The sequence below is a fragment of the Lutjanus erythropterus genome, chromosome 11 (genome assembly GCF_056507025.1).
Source record: "Lutjanus erythropterus isolate fLutEry1 chromosome 11, fLutEry1.hap2, whole genome shotgun sequence".
Taxonomy (NCBI): Eukaryota; Metazoa; Chordata; class Actinopteri; order Lutjaniformes; family Lutjanidae; genus Lutjanus; species Lutjanus erythropterus.
Genome location: NC_139327.1, coordinates 22,089,290 through 22,111,513, shown reverse-complemented (window position 1 = coordinate 22,111,513; position 22,224 = coordinate 22,089,290). Strand labels below are relative to the sequence as shown.

Genomic DNA, 22,224 nt, shown 5'->3' with positions numbered 1-22,224 from the left:
ATTCATCAAATAATGGTTCCAGCAGTTGTTTTTACAGATATTTCCAGAATTTTTCAAAATGAACAGTGATTCATATTCATAAAGTTGTTGTTAGTACATTAACCCATTATTGGTTTGTTTATTTTTGTTTTGTCTTGTCTGTTCAGTTGTACAAGCTTGTTTTGTCTTTTTTTTGTGTAATAAAATATTTAACTGTTTCCAAAAAATGAAGGAATTCTTTTTAAAAATTCCATTTCAGTGTTGTTAGTTTTACATAAAGAGTTAAACCAAATAACTTTAAACTCTCAGAATAATTTTTTTAAATGTTCTGTTTCTTTCACTTTGAGCAGTGAGGCTGCCGGGGATCAGTGGCTCATCCTGCTTTGTCTCTAATTAGAAGTATCTCATGGATTTAAGAGTTAAACAGCAAGTTTAACTTAAGGTCTTTTGGGTTGAGGACGGGTGGGGTTGATTATACATTTAAAGCTCAGCATTTGTTTACCAACTGATCTCTATAATGTGCCTAGCAACACTTTCTACCAAGGCGGGAAAAGCAGGCTGCATGCTGTACCGCTTGCCCTCCCTCATCCACGAGGTTTCATCAGCCGCACAGAACAACAACAGTTAGAAACGGCCAACCAGCATGCTGTATCCAAGGGCAGGTTGCGATGGCAACTGAGAGCACGTGCTATGCTGAGTGCCTGTTGCCATCTCGTCATCGTGCTCACTGCCAGCGGAACAGCCAGCCAGCTCTCTGGCCGGTACGCCTGTCAACAGACGTTACCCCCCCCCTCCCCACTCCACCCGACTCATGCTCAGACGCATACACGGGGGAGGAGTCCTGAATGAACCCCCACCTCACCCTTAATCTCTGTGTGATGTTTTTCTCTCTGCTAACCCCACCCTTGCCCCTCTTTTTCCCTCCCCCTCCGTCTTAATTCTCCCCTCCCTCAACTGCTGGGAAAAAAAAGTCAAAACAACAACAAACAAGCCGCGTGGTTTTTGTTGTTTCTGGTGTTGCGGGTGGGTGTTGTTGTCTTCATTCAGTCCTCGCTTTAGGATAAGATGCCTGAGCGGATGATGCAAGCCGGCCGGTCTGCTGTCCAGATGTGAGCTGCTGTTACGCCCTGTAACAGACTCATTTTGGAGAATATGTCCCTGTTTATTTGTTGTTCCATTCAGAGTAATAAAGCTTAAAGGCCAGTTTAAAGTGAGCGTCAGTGAACGCCTCACTGAATGGCCTCTGAACTCATTTAGCCGTTTTATATATAGACCTTGTGTTGCTGGATGCATTGCACTGCTGAGTGCAATTATTGCACCGGTTTCACCCCATTCACCCCTTAAGTCTCAACCAATCTCCACCAGCCAAACCAACATAGAAACACACACACACAAACACACACACACACACCAGTCAGTACATCCACACACATTCTACAAGCACTCGGGGACAAAGGATGAATAATGCAGAGGTAGCGTCTGAGTGAAAGTCGCCTCCCCTCTTTCCCTCCTTTTCACCTTCCCTAAGCAATAAGGAAGCAATGTTGCCATGGAGGCAATGAAGCCTCGACACGCTCTCAGCCAATTACAGCCTTCCCTGTGTGAAACATTGCACCAATGGCAGCTCGCACTGATGCTGCTGTTGCCACAGACACTGAAATCTGATTGGCCGAGCTCTGCTCTTTGATTGAATTTCTGATCTTGTTTTCGAGAGAGAAAATATCTCAAGGAGTGCCACCTGTGTGCCAACTTACAAAATATGTTTGTTTTTCTCCCCAAAATGAAAAGGATTACTTTGTTAGAAGGGAAATGTTTCTGTTTTGAGGAGTAAAAGACCTGAATTCAGTGACGTTTTTGGTTCTGTAATAAAATGAGCAAGGAGAAAAGTGATTTTTCTTCTCCGAGGTGAATGTGTCAGAGGTTTTATCAATTAAAAGGTGAAAAAGGAACCTCGTTTCAGGAATAACAATTTTAATCAGCTCTCATTTCTTTCATTTAATTGCAGTTTTCTGCCTTCCCATCATAATATTTTGTGTACCCCTGACAAAAGAGCCACACCCCACCAGTTGCTCATAGCTGTTTATGACCAATTCCTGGTTTAACCCTTGATTTTCCACAGCACTACAAAAAACCCAGGTCCATTTTGTTCCATAATAGCTACATTTAGTTATATTTAAACAGTGCTATGCATGTCAATTTCAACAACAGTTAATTCATATAAGATTTTATATTTAAAAAACAACACTCAACACATTCCCACCATCTGGCAACTGCAAAAGAGAATGGAATTTGCCTCTGTATTACAAAATGAGTGTGTGTGAAGTAAGTGGAAAAATGAATTCCCAACATTTGGTATACTTCTATATTGCGATAATAATGTATGTTGTCATAAAATCCCATCGCACACTGTTTGGGAACCACTAGTAGAGAACCCAACTAGAGCTGCAACGATTCATCGATTAGTTGTCAACTATTTTCATAGTCAGTTAAGCTCTGTTTGTATTAAAACAATGCTTTTACAATTTAAAAAGACTCATGCACACTCTTTCATGTTGTCTGCATTAAAGCTGCAAAAAAGAATCGGTTTGTTGTCAGCTATTAAATTAATCCTAACCCTAACCCTAAGTATTTTGATAATTGATTAATCTTGAGTTATTAAAAAATGTCTAAATTCTAAGATTTCAGCTCAGCTTCTCAAATGTTAATATTTTCTGTATTTCTTTTATTTATTTATGACAGTAAACTGAATATCTTTGGGTTGTGGACAAAACAAGACATTTCAGTATGTCATCTTGGGCTCTGGGAAACACTGATTGATATTTTCTGACATTGTATAGTCCAAATAACTGATTGATTAATCGAGAAAATAATCAACATTGAAAATAAATTTTATTGAAACCCAACTAAACTTTTGACTTGGTTGATCACCGCTACTTTTCCTCACATGGTTGGTTGCTTGATATAACTTAATCAAATTTAGACCTGAAGTCATGAAGACAGTGTGGTCTCTTCTCTGTCTTTGCGTTGGACAGACTAGACAGCAGGTCAATTAGTGAACCCCTTCATCTGGGAGGTTAAATATCCCAAATTAATCTGAGGAATCAGTGGGTGCGAGATGATCTTGGTGTCAAGAGCATTTGGGAAACTTAGCCCATTTTTCTGTCATCTCTTTACAGACAAGACCTCGAGGGCGAAAGCGTAAATTCTCTGATAAGCTCAATGCCTTCTTGTTTCATTAATCACCTTCATCTGTGTCTGTGATCGAACAGGATAACCGGCCAGCCAGAGACTCGTCTGACGGAATAACCCAAATCCCCTCTGAGTGCTCAAAGCCTCCTGCTTCATTAGAAACATCTGCTTGTTTATTTCCCCCCACACATCTTTGTGTACGCCGCCAGTGTCTGCCAGGTTGTCTGGTCGTCTCTCACCTCACTCTCTCCCCCTCGTCCTCTGCATGTGCAAGAGCTGCTGAGGAAGAGGCAGCGCTGGTCTGTGAGGTGGAACCAGCATGCTCAAGTTCTCTGTCTGCGTGTGTCCCTGGCGTTCGCCACTGTGCAGCAGGTTAATCGTCTGTTTTTCTCAGACACAAAGGCTCGTCCCGTTGCCAGTGACACCCTGGTGTGAGTGTGTGTGTGCGTATATGTGACGAGAAGGGGGCTGAAAACAGGATTAGTGTCATCAGGATCTAAGCCTGAACAGATTGACAGAAATAAGTCCTGCTGTACAGTAAGTGGTCAGTTTGGCTTCACATTAAAAGTGATTTGAGTATTAAAACATGATTTTTGTGTGGTCAAAAACAAGTGATAAACAATTGTCTTATGGGCACTTATGAATGCCATCGCTCTGGTTACCACTTGAATACAACCAAGACATTGGCTGTTTAATGTTCCATCAAAATTTGGAAGAAAAGCCTCCACCATGTGGCATGTGTCAGACGTATGCACTCTCTTGTCGCTTCACTCTAAACTTTTCTAAAATAGTGATAGACTTATGTAGCGATCCTGCCATTTTACTGGTGTACGCAGTATTAGGCAGTATTTATGTAAATCTTGTGTAAATTGGCTCAACTGCACTGTACTTCACTGTGCTGTAGGACTGTCTGAATGAAGGTGGAGCTAATCTTCATGGCGACGCCGTTCCCACAGCTATCAAACACACAGGAGTTCTGTTTTTGGTCTTGACAAACTGCAGCTTTTATTCACTGACCAACTTAAACCTAATCTGTACATTTACAGCGTCTCCACTGTACATACACAGCAGGACCGACAACTAAACTGCTCGCCATTTTCAGCACGTATTCACAGTCACTCTCTGTCACCATAAACTGTAATTAGTCTGTGAGTCACTCTCTTACACACACCCCACCATGCTACACTACTTTGACCCACAGTGCTCTGAACAGTCGGTAGTGTTTGCTGGCTTACCTGTATCATCCGGACTACAATAAAGTGTCTCCCCATCAGTTAAATAGAAAGAGGAGTGTCTGTGTTTTTGTGACGGTATAAAATCATTCTGTCACGTTTTTTTAATATCCTGGTATACTGTGTGCTCATGAGGCTGATAAACAAAAGGCAGGTGTTACTAGCACTTCAGTTTATTACTCAGAGTTAATGGTGGGTTGACAAAGCCAAACACGTGGCTCGGAGGTGTGTTGCATTTATTTCCTTTTACCTTTAATTGATATACCTTATCGGATTGTTCATAAACCTGATGCAAAGTTCACCACAAACTTGAGCGCAACTGTGTCCAAACCTCCCAACATAACTGTTACTGTTACTGTGTGAGATAACCAATTAAATTGTAATGTGCATGAAATAATGAATTTATACGTATTTCCTTTGTTGTGATATTGGCATTGAATACTGGCCATCAGCTGGCCTGAAATCTAAATATTGGTCGCATAGGTCACTGAAAACCCCGTATTGGTCGACCATTAATCAAAATATTCTGCCATTCCTGGAGAAATCTGACGCGCTAACTGCTGTGTATCATTTTAGACAACACGATAGACTGTCATGATTTACAGTGTTAAAATTCGACAAATATGATTATGTTGAAAAATATCAACTTCTCGCCTACCCCTGCTGGGACAGTGGGGTGGATGTTTGTTTATCACAGACTTGTCAGTGTAACTTGACCTGTTTACACGCAGATTAACTTCAAAATTAATCTGTGTGTCAAGGAAAATATTCTTTTTAATCTCATCAGTATGGATTTCTTTCTTTTAATGCTTCCTGAGACTCTACACAGATTAAGAACTTGTTTTCCACAGTCAGAATCTTCTAGTGCTACTAATTTTTCTTACGTTTTCATTATTTATCTATGTGTCTCTTACTTTTCCATTAGTAAGTTATCCAATTGTCCAAAAGGAGCAAAAGTTAACATCACAACTTAAAAACTGCTTGCATTTTTGCTAAGTAAATTGCAATTGATTATAAAAAATAGTTTTGTTTAATTTTCTGCTCCGTGGCAGTCAGGTATTGGAATGTTTCATAAAACATTATAATGGCCAATGACACGTGACTTTCTGGGAGCTCCACGCTGTCTGTTGTAAATATTTTGTGCCTTTGTGTACACACCTACTAAAAATGTCAGCACTCAACACTTCAGCACAGGTATTACCTGTACATGCCCTGTGGGGCACACTACCCTTACGCTCAGTGCTGTTTTTAAGCCACAGTATTCATGGCCTCAGCCTGTTTGTCTCATCGGACCGCCTGGGGATTTTTGACTAACTGTCCGCCTGTCTTTGATAAACAAAAGGCTCCGGCTCTAATGCATTTTAGAGCCACTCTTGCCCCTCGGCTTTTATCAGCTTAGCCACGCCGATTTAATCGGACGGCCGCTGTTTGTGTTGTCTTGTGTGTGTTTGTCTCAGGGCTCTGGTGATCCCCCCTTCTTTGTCTCGTCAGGCCAGTGTCACCCAAAGAGGTTTATGATGGGGACACGGGAGCCACAGCTGAGTAGATTAGTGTCTACAGTAAGGGGGGGTTGGAAAATGTGTGTGTGTGTGTGTGTGTGTGTGTGTAGAGTGGTCCTGAGGTTCCTTCAGCTGTTGGACTGGTACGTTTTTCTTTTTTTACCCACCACAGGTGTCCCGTGGGAAATGTATATGGTATGTGAGACAAGTGGCACATTGAGGTTATAAAACAACAAGAGACCCTTCCATAGCGGAGGAGCCGATTCTCATTAAGTCCTGCTGGAGCTGAGCAGCTCTAGGAATATATTACATGCCTCTGGCTCTGTGTACACTATACATAAATTAACGAGAATGTAGGATTCTGTGGATTATTGTGGAATTACTTGCCTAAGTATAGTAATTTAAGTGTATTCATTCTGCTAAATTCTTTTTTCAGCTAAAAGAAAGCTGTACATTGTAGGGGTGTGACAGGTTCACTATTAAATAAAAATCAATCCAAATGAGCTTTCAGTTTTGTTAATAATCAAATGAGATATAATCATAATCAAAGACAGAATCTGTGATTCTCAATATTTTTTCTCTCTCCACCTTTGCCTATTTGCGGCGTTCGGCGTGTGTCTGAAGAAAAAAAACAACGCTTGAAAGGCGACAGCTTAGTTTACCAGCGGTTACATCACTCTTGCTATCATATTGATACTTTTTAAAGAAGAATTTGAAAATGTAAATGACAGTTGAGAGTACATACAGGGCATGAAACCAATTATCTGTTGATCTTCACAAATAGTAAAGTCTAACAGTGCACAGCCATCTGTGGTGGAAAACCAAATATGTTTAAATCGAAAAATTTTACTGAATCGTGATGTAAAATCAAAGGCCAAATCGAATCGTGGATTTGGAGAATTGTGACACCGCTAGTATATTGGCATGTGTGCACAAATGAAACCAGACAGTAAGCAGGCGCAATTCAAAAACCAGACAGACACATAATGGATTCAGTATAAATATTTAAAATACTTTATACAGCATAGAAATCTCTTGACACTCGAACAAAACCATCCGTTACAAAATCTTACAAAAGACCCCCCGAGTCTGTATCAATCTCAGTATCAACCAGAAAAAAGTACAAAGACGTTCATTTTCAAATGTTGACAGTACAGTTCGACTCAGTTCGAAACATTGCATGCAACTTTTCATTTCATTTGGACAGGAAGAGATTCTACGGTATCTTATAACAGTGAGAAGCCTTGTGTGCCCGTGGAAGCTTTTTTGAAGCCACTAACATGTGAAAAAATGTCGACAAACATTTTAAGAATCCCTTCGTACAGAAGTGACGGGAACACAGGAGTCGTACTGTTATTTACAAGCACAATTTTCACATCACTCTCAGAGAGCTCTTGGCAAATACTCGTCATTGCAGTTAACACTTAAGACTATTGCACAAACTACAGTATTAAGACAAAAGGAATTGAGTTATTTTCATGGATGTTGCGTGATCCTAGTAGCAGTTCTTCTTCCCACCTTCATCCTACCCTCGGCTTTTGGCGAGGTTGATCAGTTTCATAAGGCTTTTGATGCTCTATTTTTATCTTCTTTTTTTTTTCTCAAAACCGACTACGAACAGGCATATCCTCCTGTGAGGGTTATAATAACTAAGACAGTTTTACAGTTTCCCTGTGGGTCTTTGAGGTGATGTAACACTTGTGTATAAAAAGTTATAGCTGTGAGTTATTATCAGTGTTGAGTGATAGTTCATGAGAATGATATAAAAAGTGAGAGTATGGCTCTATTCTTGGTACCTATTCCTATTTCAGTGTGTTGAATCTAATGGCACTAACGCTCAGACACTGCAACACCGTGGCATAATCCACACAAGCATGTCACAACCGACTGCTGCCGCTATACACTAATGTATGAATAATGCAGTGAGGTAAAAAGATGGTAAACACTGTTGTTACTATAGGTTTTGGTTTTTAAGAATAGTGCAGTGAGCTTGGTCATCCAGTCAGCTTTGAGGATACAGTGCCAGCCAACTGGAAGTCAGTGGGTATCTTACGAGAGTTTTCACAGAGACAAAACACTTAGACATGTAATCAGGGTTAGGGTCGGGGTCTGTTAGCTGGTGTGAATCAGTTTCAACGGCTCAATTAGTAACCAGTTACAGCAATATTACATGAGAGAGAATCTCTCAACTCAGTGTATAATACAGTGTTTTATGTGTGTGCGTGTGTACACCTTGTTCGCAAGGCCCATATTACATGATGTCCCATGTCCACCCTATATCTAGGACATGGTGAGGTTTAGTTATCCCTCAGGGATCCGTTTCAAATCTCATCTTCTCTGTGTCACTACCTCTTATTACATAATGAGAGTCGTAACAAGAGTAAATACATTTTTAACCCCCTTTTTTCTTTTTTAAAAATGAAAAGTGGCTCAGTCGCAATAAAGGGACAGTTCACAGTTCAGAAGGCCGCTCTGGAAGACCACTCCAACTTAAAATGTTGAAAGGGGCCTTGAGTTCAGTCCATCTTTCTATTCTTTCAACTTGCATCCCTCAGCAGAGGGTCTTGAGTGCACCTGAAGCACAGAGGAGTGTCTGCATGGGGTAGGGAGGCGGGGACACGACTTCTTCCACGACCTGTTCTGGCCGGAAGGTGAACGGCTGCAGTTGGACCTTCTTCTTTAGGATCTGTCCAATTCCCATTGACGGGAACTTGCTGCGGTGCGTCGGGCTGTCTGGATCGCTGCTGCTGCTATTGTTGGACGGAGGACTGAATGCTGAGGTGGGATTGAGGGGGCTAAAGGCAGACTTTGGAGGGCTGAAGGCCGAGCTGCCTGGAGGGCTTCCTACGGTGCTGGGGGGGCTACCGCTGGTGTCGGAAGAACCGCCCCAATCTGATGAGATGCTCTTCTTGGGCTGCGGGTTGACGATGAGGACGGGAGGACTGGGGATTGTGGCCTTCTTCAGGTAAGAGGAGTCAGGTTGGAACGCAGAGACATGGCGGGGTGGGGACAGAGTCCCATTGGTCAGCTTGTACCAGGGCGAAGCAGGGGTGTCTTCAATTTGTTCAGCTTTGGAGAGGGAGCCGAAGGAATGCATGCCGATAGGTGATGGTGCTGGCGGAGCGGGTATGTTGTGTTCTGGGCTTGTGTTGACTTGTGGGAGAGTGGCCAAGCGTCTCCGTTGCTGAGGGGTGTTGTGAAAGAGAGGATGGATCTCTAGATACTCCATAGAGGAAGAAGCGACAGTCCCTGGTGGTGCCAGAGGGGAGTTACGATGGCCACCAGTTATAGCACGCAATAGACCTGAGGAAGAAATGAGAAGCATTGTAACATTTCTGAAACATTGTATTTGGAAGTTTGTCAACATTTGTAATAATAGTTTTTGCTCAACTCTGCAGATCAGGATTTGTGAAGTTAATTAAACATTAGGTTCATAATCCAATCTATTTTTAAAACCTATCAAAATCGCATTTTGAACATTTTAATTTTAAAATTCAAATTATTGGGTTTTAGACTTTTTAAGGACCTGCAGAAACCCAGTGCAGATACAACTGAATGAAAATTCAAGAACTGCAGCCTCTCTGTACACTTCTGCCCAAGTGTCGACCTGTACAAATTCTATATGTTATGTCGGTGAAGAGACACCTCACCGAGAGCTGGTAACAAGCATGTGTAAAAGTACAAGAACACTCTGTTCAGTTTGAAACTTGTGAAGACCAGCCCGTCCTGGCATGCTGGATCTGAAACAGCCTGTACATTTTGACTATACTACTTGCAGTCAAATGAGGAGAAACAAAGGAGTTTAAAGCCTCAGATTTGCCCCGGGTCCGTGCTTGTCATTCGTAAGCTCTTTTTCAAGGAGCATGATCTGACAAACTCCAACCACTTATCACTTTTAAAAATCCCAAGCCAAGGTTGACATTCATCTGAATGAATCAATCATGAAAAAAAAAAAATCTAATTGTGATTATTTTAATTTTGACTGATATTGCAATTGAAATGAAATATTGTTTTGCAATATTAGAGGAAATTAACTTTAAAGTAATTATTCTCATTGTCATTAAACAACATATTAAAATGATTATGGTGTAATTTTTGGTGGGATCTGTACCAATCAAAGATGTTTTCTTACGTCTGTAGAATATGATGTGTGGGCCAGATTATCCCCACAGCACTACAATATTTTCACACACACATTTTGGCAAATATTGTGCAGTAGACTATATTGCAATTTCAATAAAATTCTGAATTTTGAGTTGTTCAGCCCTAGTTTGACAGAACTGAATTTAATTAATGCTGCTGTAAATTCAGTTTAACTCCATATTATACATTACTTCTGTACCATACTTTCTTAGTCGTTTCATTTGACTGTCAACCGGTAAGTACAATTTTAAAAGTCGCCCTACGATGGATGGATGTTTCCTCTCAGATGGATGGGTAGGTAGTTGGATGGATGAATGGACAGACAAACAATGGATGGATGGATGGAAGGAGGGGTGGATGGATCGATGGATGACTGGGTAACTATGTGTGTAGAAGAACATGCATGCTCAGTCAACCTACCCTGTATGAATAAAGGTAAATAAAATAAAATAAATAAAGTTGCACTTTTTAAAAACAAACGTACAGCATCTTATTATCTATTTTTTTTCCCCGAATGTATGACTCCTCACCTGTTCTGTGTTTCTTCTCCTTGCTGGGCCCCTTGCTTACAGCCAGGTAGACGGGCGTCTGTTTTGGGGGGATGGTTAGCTTGTCGACGTGTTTCCTCCACTGGGTCTGGAAGTATTCACTTTTCTGTTTTTCTCCCTTCTTTTTCTCCTGGAACTGCATCTCCTAAACACAAACACACAAATCAAACCACTAATTACCACAGCCCCCATAGCATTTGTCAAAACCTGTTCTTGTGTAACTAGATTTATTACCTCGTAATTGTTGCACTCATGCAACTCCTTTTCTAGACATATGCAAATGTGTTCAGGACAAACACTTTTGAATTTCTGGTGGAGCGTGTTTTGTGCAAGTGTTTTGTTTCTTTTAACGTCTGGTATTTGGAACAGCATGAGACAGGTGTGAGCTGGATCCCCTTACCCTGTACTCTTTTGACAGTCTCTTCATTTTCTTGTTGAGGAGGAAATAGACGGCCAGAGTGTGGCAGGCGCGGTTGGTGAGGACGGCGCTCAGCACCTCACTGTGTTTGTAGCTCATCTTCTCTGTCATATGCAGTAACACCGTGTGGTTGATTTCCTCAATGTGGATCCTTAACACAGAAAATGAAAGATTGAGAAAACACTATCCAAAAATAATCTAAGACAGATGACACGTCTGAAAAAAATACAAACTCAAAGCATTGTAAATGTGTGTGTAGATCTACCTGTTGAGGTACGGTGCTCCTGTGTTCTTGTTGGCCAGCTGTAACCACGAATCAGCCATCACCTGATGGATATTGGGACGTTTGTTGGGATCTGGCTCAAGAAGCTTCTTCAGAAGACAGATAGCAGCTGAGACAGAGAGAGGGAGAATACATATTCATACATTGCCACAAAGAGGAATGTTTTCCACTACTGAAACATGTTTTCACATGACATATTTTTCTTTAGATGTGTGACTGCTCTTTTAAATGATAACCATGGGGATAAGCCTCAAATACTGCCTCAGCTCTCTGGCAGCTAGCACGCCAGCACAGCTTTTTTCAATGGGTAGTTTTAGTGTAGGTGCAAGCTACACAGTCCATTTGTCTTGTCCTGTATGTACCCACTGACCGTACAAACTTGGCCCTCATCCTCCTTATCCGCTTTTATGCCTTTGTTACATAAGACTGATGGAAGATGACACATCTATGTCATTAATTTGATTAACAGCTATTATATAAGTGGGTTAAGCTTTCAACTAATTTGCATATTACAGAGCGACGCTGTTCTGGCATGCTGAGGTGGAGAAGTATCTGTGTCATGAGCGTCGCTATTTGAGCCAAGAGCGAGAAGTGTTTTTGTTTTGTTGACATGTTTCGTCACGTGGCTTCACAGGAATGCTTTGTGCATATACTCTAAATAGCCTTAAATAAGCATGCATAAAGGTAAGCTTTTATAGATATAATGACCACAAGTAGAGGTTAAGAAGCCTGTTTTGCTAGAAAAAAAAAAAGGGCAGCCTCTTCTTAGGAATTTTTACAGGTACTCTAATCTTTTGATACAGTGCCAGAAGCTTCACAGGAAAGATTAGCCTGTGATTACTTATGAACAAACAACAAACGGGCAGTTTTGTTTGCTGGGACTCTGCCAAAACATTTCCGGTAAGCATTTTGATTTCTTCCATGATGCATAAAGGTGATGACAAATATGACTGCATTTCTGCCAAGGCAATTAAGGTTATTCCTTAGAAAGGATTATCACCAAATAATTATTGCTTTATGTTTATGTCATATGTTTTTAAATCACTAGAAGTTGTTTGCTTCTCATTGAATCCTTCTTCCTTGTTGCATCTTATCACCCGTTCACGCGTCTGTTGGCAGAGGCTGGAATTTTTTCATTGTGTTTTTTCTTCACCAGAAAGTAATCTGCGTGTCATCTATCATTTATCTGCACACAGGTGCACTTTCATGTGTTCAGTGTTTATTTACCTGTGGAGAGCGAGGGAGGCAGAGGGTTCATTTCCTTGTCCACCATCTTCTGGTGCAGCGCTCGGAGACTGAATGGCTCCACGGTGAACGGGAGGGTCCCAGTCAACATCGCATACATGTTCACACCGCTGGAAGAGCAGAAAACACACTTTAATTCTAAATGCACTCATAGAATAAACAAATATATTTAGACATTATAACTTTAATCCCCCACTGTTTTGATAATCCAGTAATTTTTTAAGAAAAAAAAATCCACATTCTCTTGTTTTAGCTTCTCAAATGTGTCAAATGGACTAAGACAGTAAACTGCATATCTTTTGACATTTTAGACATTAGATTTTTAACTATTTTCACACATTTTAAGGACCAAACAACTAATCAATTGATCAAGAAATAATGAACAGCTTCACTGATAAAATATTGGTTACGGCCCCACAACTGAATATCTGTGGGTTATGGACAAAACAAGACATTTGAGGACGCCACTATGGGCTTTGGAAAGCAGTGATAACATTTTTCACATTGTCTGACATTTTATGGACCAAACAACCAACTGATAAAAAAAAGAAAATGATTGAAAGATTATGACAACAAGTGATTACATCTCAAAAAAGGAGCCTACACTCACATGGACCAGACGTCCACTTTCGGTCCATACTTCTTCCTGGAGAGCAGCTCTGGTGCGGCGTACGCCGGACTTCCACACTGGGTGCTGAAGGGGTCGGAGTATCCCAAGATGCCAGCGCAGTTACTGAGGCCAAAATCTGCAGGATGGAGGGGACAGGGTGAGTGTTGTTTCTGGGTTTATTACCGTCTTTTCAACTCACCCGTTAAGACGGGTCACCTCATCACAGCGTTACACACACAAACAGAGGCAGATTAGCACTATGGTGAGAGCTTGTAAGGGTTTTAACAGGATATTTAATTGCTCTTAACGCTTCCCCACATGTGGGACACTGTGACACTCTGCATGTCCCACTCCAGCTGAGAAAATATTAATATTATTCTTGTGGGATTTTGTATTTATGAATGAATTAATATTTTGTTCAGCTTTGTACTGAGCCAGGAAGAGAAACAGAGATTTAAGATGAGCTACTGTAAATGTAAGAGCTCTTGAATTACCTATGAGCTTAATGTTGTCCTGCTCATCCAACAGGAGGTTTTCTATCTTCAGATCCCTGTCAGACAAAGAGAGAAAAAGTGTCATTGTCAGTATTTACATTAGATAACTTATCTGAGCCACGATCATCATACAATGAACAAGCAGGGGTGGTCAAGCCCTGACACATACACAAATCCCCCTCCCAATGTGGGTCACGCTGGCTGATTTTCAGAGTCTATTGTGTTCCTCCAGATCCCGCTTCAGTCTGAGAAATCCTGTTATACAGTTATCTACACAGGCCATCTCGCCATGATTCAAATTTAGTTCCCAGGCTCTCAGTGACAAAGAATTCAATATTCCCAGGAAGCGCTTCTTGAACTTATGTCTGAAATTTGATTTAAAGATGCAGTTTAGTTGTCGTTTACTGGTTGTTTTCCTTAAATGAAATCAGGACATTTATTTTATCAAAAGATGTAACGGTGTTTATAGGCGAAATGCACTGGAATGATGAATATATATGCACAGAGATCCAGCTGCAGTATAAAATAGTATTTATTTTCTAAGAGGTTCTTAAAAGTGCTCTTGGAAACATCTTAAAGCATAGCAGTGCAGCTATTGAGCAGACAGATATGGTTATTTGTGGATTAACAGTAATGTGCACAATAAGGACTTAACTCACACTGAAAGAAAGAGGATCGTGTCTGACTCGGAGATCTTAAAGTCAGCTTTAACCCACAAACAGCACAAAGCTCTGAGAGCGATGGATGGCAAACTGTCAATGGTTTTCTAAGCATTTGTACAAAGTCTGCTCAAACATTGTTTGGAGGCCCATTTCTGCTAGTAAACGATAAAAATACCCACATCGTATAAAAGAATTATGTGATGAGATAGAAAGTCATAATTCTAGATTTAAAAAAAGTCACCTTTCATTTCTAATTATGACTTTTTATCTCACAATTTTACCTTTTTTATTTTATAATTTCAACTTTTTATCTAATAATTAATCTCGCAATTTCAATTCTTTAGTGTCAATTTTTACCTTTTATGTCATAATTATGACTTTTCATCTCACAATAACTTTTTTGTCTCATAATTTTGACTCACCGTGGTTATATATTTTCTTTTACTGGCATAAATGGCTTCCATATGTTGGAGAACAGTGCTTGTGTGTATTATTTATATTATTCTTTATTTACCTGTGCACCACGCCGGCCCTGTGCAGATGCTCGACAGCCAGCACCAGCTGGCGGATGTATTTCTGAGTCTCCCTCTCATCTAGGCGTTTCTTGTCGTAGATGCGGTTCATGAGGTTGCCGCCGGGGCACAGCTCCATCACCAGGTAGTAGCTGTTCTCCGTCTCCAGGATGTCCAGCAGCTGCGTGATGTTGGGGTGGCGGATCATCTGCTGAATGTGGCCCTCCCTCCGCAGGTTCTTGGTCACATACGAGTCCTTCTTGGCCTTTCGCTTGTCGATCACCTTCACTGCCACCTGGAGGAATTCAGACAGAGACAGAGGATGAGGTGAGGAGCTAAAGTTTTTTCTCTTACAGCTTGCACCATATGATATCGTGAATAACACCCATGGAGAACAGTGCACAACTGTGTCTTGGAGAGTGGATTTCAGAGAGTTGTAGTGTAACAGGTGATCGGTCTCCATTGCAGGGTATATAACTCGACACTGACCTCTCCTCCCTCACAGCTGCTGCCAATGTGGGGCAACCCAGGCGCTATAGGGCCCTAAGGCTGCAGGAGGGGGAGGTGTGTATGTGTGTGTGTGTGTGTGTGTGTGTGTGTGTGTTGGAGGGGTTACTGAACCATCATAAACTGGGGGAAAAGCAAATGTTACCCTATCTGTCGAGAAGGCGCCGAGGCCAAATGGACACTTAATATTCTCCCATTTGCCACAGAGTTTAGCTACAGCTAAACACACATGAGGAGCGGTGACAAGTGTGGAAACAAGCCTCAGGAAGGATAAAGTTGGGCCTACTCATGTTAAAAATTCAACAGACTGAGAACAGAAGTTTATTGCTTTAATTACTCAATCTGGCGTCTTCTGTCTGTGTTCCTCTGTCCTTGTCTCATTGAAGAAGATCTCTCCTCATAAAAATCCTCAGACATGTCCTTTACCTTTATGACAAATACTCTGTAGCTAATTGCATTCAATAACGTACCCATCTACTCTATTTCATCCTTTGCCCGCGTCTCCTTGTGTCCCGTCTAGACTCGAGTTCAAGAGCATGGCTACCATACACAGCAAATCATCTCAAGGAGAGTCCACAGACATGGAAAGGCACGACCAATGAAACTAATCACCATATCCATTAATGAAATGGCCAAAGTGCTTGTGTATGCGCGTGTGTCCTCTCTTTCTTCTGTCCTTCAGCTTGTCTTTCTTTTTTACTTTCGTCCTTTCATCTCTGATAATTGATTCACCTCTGAAAAACCTTTTTTACGGCTGCTAATTAAACCTGGCTGTATGTGCTTGTGTGTGTGTGTGTATTACTCATGTTGTGGGGACATAAATCTGTTTTCACACTCACATTGTGGGGACTCGCCATCCTTGTGGGGACAAAATGCAAGTCCCCATCAGGATTCAGCGGTAATGTGTTTTGTTTTGTTTTTCACTTGCCGGCCAAGTCAATTTTTTCTTTCCCCTGTACAAATGGTTTTATTTATTCACAGTTATCACAGTTTGATCTACAGCTGCAAAGTATATAAAATGTCAGAAAATAGCGAAAAATGTCCATCACAGTCTTTCCAAGTCCAAGGTGATGTCTTTTAAGGTCTTTCTTTATCAGTCCAAAATCAAATTTATTCAACTTAATCTGATTAGAAATGGAGAAAAGCAGGAAATCTCCATTTTGAAAGCCTGAAAACAGCATTTTCTGCTATTTTTGCGTGAAAAATTACTTAAATGATAATCCATCATCAAATAGTTTATTAGTTTAATTATTTTTTTACCACTTGCTCAGTTGGGCGAGTGAGTTGCTAGATTTACTAGCTGAATATGTCATGTGCTTTCCCCAAGCAAGCGGGCAACCCTTATTGTTGAACCTTGCCCATAACGTAAGTCATCATACATTTCAGGGCCAAGACTTGATTCATGGTTAGGTTAACGTTTGGTTTAGGTTAAGGTAAGGTTAGGGTTAGTGCAAGAGTTAAGGTTAGGCAAGTAGTGGTTATGGGTAGGGTTAGTTTAAGTCTCCAGAAGGGATGGAGTGTGTGTGTGTGTGTGTGTGTGTGTGTGTTGAGCTGTCACAATACAGTAATAGATGGCCCTTGTTTACGCCAGGCAGAGTGGATGAGAGAAGGGGTGTGGGGTATATATGGGGGGTTGGGGCACTGTATTTACAGTAGTCTATATGAGGAGAAGGAGGGAGGGGAGGGGAGAGGGTGTATAGAGGGGGAGGGGTGCACCCAGCCAGGGGGCTTCTGGGGGATTCAGTTGTTTATCAGGCGCCCCTCAGACAGGAACAGGGGGAGTATGGGTGGGGGTCTGGAGGGGAAAGTGGGTTACAGACATCAAAAACACATGCATATGACCTCCCCAGCCCCCTGCCCTGACCATGACAGCTCCATCCCTCACCTCTTCTCACTTTCATACCCCCTGCCTTTAAAGACACACTCTCATCCTTACATCCCTCCTAGCTTTCTAGTGATGCTACAAAAAGGATCTCCTGTATTTCCTTTGCCGCCTCACTACCCTTTTGCTTGAATAAACTCACTGCCCTCCGCTCCCCTCCAGCGCCTGTTGGATATTCCACTGAATGAGAGAGGGACAGAGTGTGTGAAGAGAGGGAGGGCATGTTGGTTGGTTGTGAGATTGCCAGTGTTTGCATCATCCTCAACAAAGAGCGTGATGGAAGAGGAGAGGAGCGCTTTCTCTTCTCCTCACAGCAACAGAACGGGAGGGGGATGAGATAATCCTTAATATGCTAATTATTAAATTCACATGTTCTGTTTTTACACATATACAAACATACATGTAAGAACACATAACGAAAAAGGGAGTACTTGTTTTCCAATAATGCAAATGTCCTGGCTGCTGCTCCGAAAGAGACAAAGGCAACCAGTGGCCAATGGTAGTCCATATCAAAGCCCTGCGCTGGCAGAATCATAATGAAGCTCAAGCCCATTTATCAACCACATGATTTCATATGCAAGTAGCAGCTCTGCCCTCTCATAGGCCGGGCAATTTTCCTGTCTGTCCCTATCACAGACTTGCGCGCCCAACAGTGGTGAGATCACCAGCAGCAGCAGCAAACAAAGCAAGAGGTTCACTGGAGCCACAGAGCGCACAACTATAGTTATCCAGGCTCTTTCTCTCTGTCTCCCTCACACACACAAAAAGTAAATATTGTCACTGGAGCCTGGCTAGAAAACAAGCCCTGCTGAGCCTGTAGCTGAGTTCAACAGCTGGTAGTGCCGCATGAGCTCATTAACAAAGCCTCTCCTTTGCAAATAGGGCTGAGCACTTTCTCTGAGAAAGCCAAGGACTGATTGTACAATCATAATGGACAGTATGGCTAAACTGTCAGTATAAATAGATGAAGAGTTTGTCTTGGTTCACATGCATGCAAGTGACAGCTGACACTGTCCACTCACTGAAATGAAATCTAAAACCATATCAGAGCCCTACTAGCTGCATGCCACTCATTATTTTTAGATGTTAAACATAGCAAGAAACTATTAGGGTCACACAAACTCAGATAGTTTTCTTATAAGGAGAAAAAAAGAGTCATTTTTCCCACCAAAAGTTAGTTTCTGGTTTGAAAATTATGCTAAAAATTATGCTAACATTCATTCTGATCAAAAGAATGGCTGTGCAATATGGTTTAATAACATTTTGATATATTTAGGCTATTCTGCAATATATGACAGGTTTTCTCTAAAATAACATACCACATATTCTCAAATATACAATATGATGCATTGCTGTAGATTAAACTGCTCAACAGTAAATGAAGAAGTTAAGGCTGAGCAATATGGACATTATGCTTTCACAAAATATTACCAAAATGATATTTTTGAAACATAATCATCAGTGATATTGATATAATGAATAAGTGGGTAAAAGCAAATAATACAGAAAATCACATCACTTCACTGTACTGCAGCTTTTAAAACCAGGAAAAGGCAACATCATATTCAAAATCAAAGACAGTATCTCATATCACGGTATTTTGCCCAGCCTTGAAAAATACATTTAACTTATGTCAATACATGCAATTTGTGCAAACACAGGATTTGACCAAACCCTGTTGCATTTTCCATCTTACCTTCTCGCCAGTCAGCGCGTGGAGACCTTCTCTAACTTTGGCGAACGATCCTTCTCCCAGCTTTCTTCCGATCAGGTAGTTCCCGACCCGTTTGGTGTGGTAAAAGTTCTTAAGGATGTCCGCAGCGGGACTGCATAGGGAGGCCGGGAGGATGTTGTCGTTCCCGGTAGCACTGTTTGGGGTTTTCCCCTCGTACAACGCGTGGCTGTTGTCCACTACCATGTCGCTGTCTGCAACTGGCATCACAGCTCCCTTGTCAAACCTTCCCTCCTTTTAACAAGGGAGAAAATTTACGCAGCACGTCCCCTCCGCCCAGATTAAAGCCAGGTATTAAATGCTTAACGTCCGGTAAACTCCGGTGAGTAAACTGCCTGCCTACGTATCTCGCCCCTAATAACAAATTAGAGAACAGAGAACCGGAGCTTGCGCCACCTGTTCACCCAAAGCATCCAGTGCGCGCACTCAGCAGGTTCCCAGACTTGATTAATATCTCAGCTTAAAGATTTGAATGACATGGAAAAAACGCCAAACTCAATCATGGAAACTTATTTACTGACGCAGCCTGTCTTAATACTTCAAACTATGGCTCAGTCAGACGTAGCGTCCCTCCTCCTCTCTATACATGAACGTCTCCTGAATGCGTGCAGCCAGGCAGCGTGTTTTTCAGTTTGAACTGACTTTACCGGCTCCTCTGGGTGGGCGTTTCTTAGTGTAAGGGTGAAAAAACACACACACACACTCATACAGCTCCTCTCACTGTGGTGTTGGTAGCAGGGTGATTGTGAATCCAATCAGCGCAGGCGGGCGGAGCACATGTGAGAACAAGGGGGACGACGACTCCACCCGGTACGCATGGTGCGCTCAGATTGTACACAGCTATGAACAAAGAATACATTTGTAGCCTGAAGAGAGAGAGACGACAACACTGTCACTATTAATATTTTGATTTTTTCTTTTAATTCCTGGAGCATGATTTCTGGGTCTCTGTGTTCTTGTCATTGAGGTAGAATCATGCGTAAAGGTGCCAAATGTTCCCACCATGCGCCATGCACCCAGTTCCTTTACCAGACTGGCATATATGTGTACATTTCTAGTGGCAATAGGGTAACATAAATATTTTGTTTTTTTTTAAATCCCTGGCTCGTAATGCCATTGTCATTTGAGTAGAATTGTGCGTAAGTGAGCCAAATGTGCACCCACAATTCCTTGACTTGATTCAGTGAGACTGATACATATGTACATTTCTAGTGGCAATAAATGATCATAAATAAATGTCTGTGAGAAATGGTCAGATTCCTAAGTGCACAATACTGCCATCCTTCCACTGTGTTATTATTGGTTGTTGCTGAAGTTGGAGTCCTGCCAGCAGTAGAAAGTTGTTGTACTCCAGTGTACCATCATTGGCAGACAAAGGAGCTATTACCCCCACCCCACCCCCCTCCCTTTTTTTTTTCATTGAGGTGTTCACTGGCCTAATTAACATGGTGTTCATCAGTCAAAGGAGGACACCTGCAGGGAGGGGCATATTTTTTCTCCTGTATTTGGCTTCAGGTCAGGTTAGTCTTGTTGATGAGATTATATTCTTCTCCAGTGATCCTGCAGCTGCTGAACAAAATAATAGAAACACCTGATAATATAATTGAAACACCTGATAATATAATTAAACCAACCAACCAACCAACCACCAGTTTTGGGTGTTATTGTATCTGATTTAATAATACATATACAGGTGTGCTCTGTTTTGTTCATTCCTTATATAGATTCCGAGAGGGAGTGAGAAGAATACAGCTATATGTACTGTTTGGATCGCCTGCTGGACCATGCTTCTTAGACACCAGACCAGACACCCAGACAAGCAAGCAAAAGTATCAGTATACCACCATCTGTTGGACTTAATTTGTACTACAAGAACATACAGTATACAACTTAGAGTGAGCCAGCAGTCTTGCTAAACTTTTCTGTCCTTTCTGTTTTGATATCAGGCATTTATTTCTTTCGTGAAATTATGATTTAAAACAAGTACCCTGTGGATTAGTATTTGGAGTTTTACAGTAACCTATAAATAAAGATAACAGAGGGGTCTTTAATGATAATGATTCTCAATTTAAAGGCCCAGTGTGTAAGATTTACTGGGATCTATTGGCAGAATATTGCAGAAATTGAATAAAATATTCATCAGAATGTTTTCGTAAGTGTCAAATTACCTGAAAATAAGAATCATTGTGTTTTTGTGATCTTAAAACGAGCCAGTTATATCTACAGAGGCCACAGGTCTTCTTTCAAAGCAAACATTGGCTCTAAATTCGCCTTTTGCATTTTGTGCAAATTTTGTGACCACCATTGTTTCCCTGCACAAGCGATTCTTGAACTTTTTATGCCATTCCCCCACCTTCTACATCCCAATGAGGTTTACACACCCCAATCCTCCACACCTTCAAAGAAAAAAAAAAGCCTATTTATAGGCACTGCCATGGTGAAGACAGCACATTCAGATTCTTTTAAAAATATTGCAACAAGTTGAATTAAATTGCAGTAAAGTTACACATGATCTGCCACATAAGAACAAAGAGAATGACAAATGCATACCCTCAGAAATAGATACAGAAGGCTCTACCACTGATTGAAGACAGAGAGAGAAAGAGAGAGATGTGTGAGTACACCGGTTGTAATGAGAATACCAGAATTACGCCATTACACCCCCCCAGAGGCCGCTGGCGCAACCCAGGGGGTGCATGCACCCCACTTTGGAAAACCCTGTCCTACACACATGGAAGGGGAGGGTGAGGCGAGTGTTTGCAGTCTACAAGCTCACTGCTAGATGCCACTAAATCCTACACACTGGTCCTTTAACAGCAGGTGTTGCATTTTGCTCAGTCTTCATCCCAGAAATATACAATGATGATGACAAGAAGAATAGCAATTGTCACTCTTGATTCTACTGCAATAAAGAAAGCAGGTGATTTCAATCTTACACTTAATTTCATGGTTAAATCTGGGGTCGTGTAGCACACTAATACTGGTATATTGGTTAATATGTGGGAGTAGCTGAAACAAAATATTTTGATTGCATGTGTACTCATGTGGAGGCCCAAAGCAAATGTCTGATGGTTAAGTTGGCCAAATCTTAAAGGGATAGTTCACACAAAAATGAAAATTCTGTCATTATCTACTTAACCTGGTGTCAATTAAAGGTCAGGTTCAGTTTTTGAGTTCACAAAACACTGCTGGAGGTTCACAGAAAACAAGTTCGTGTGAGTGTGTATAGGAAGGCTTTTTTTCTGTTGTTTTTTTCCATTTGAAAACTGGTCATCATTTACTTAAATTT

General features: G+C 41.4%; 1 protein-coding gene across 1 annotated transcript; it reads right to left on the bottom strand.

Moving 5' to 3' along the window:
* Positions 1-6,890: 6,890 nt before the first annotated feature.
* hunk (hormonally up-regulated Neu-associated kinase) lies at positions 6,891-19,618 on the bottom strand. The gene is made up of 9 exons (XM_084731294.1): positions 18,900-19,618; positions 14,817-15,109; positions 13,641-13,696; positions 13,147-13,282; positions 12,519-12,646; positions 11,274-11,400; positions 10,991-11,159; positions 10,573-10,735; positions 6,891-9,202 (listed from the first exon to the last, which is right to left on the bottom strand). The coding sequence occupies exons 1-9, from the start codon at positions 19,140-19,142 to the stop codon at positions 8,451-8,453; spliced, it is 2,067 nt and encodes a 688-aa protein (XP_084587420.1). The 5' UTR covers positions 19,143-19,618; the 3' UTR covers positions 6,891-8,450.
* Positions 19,619-22,224: the final 2,606 nt, after the last annotated feature.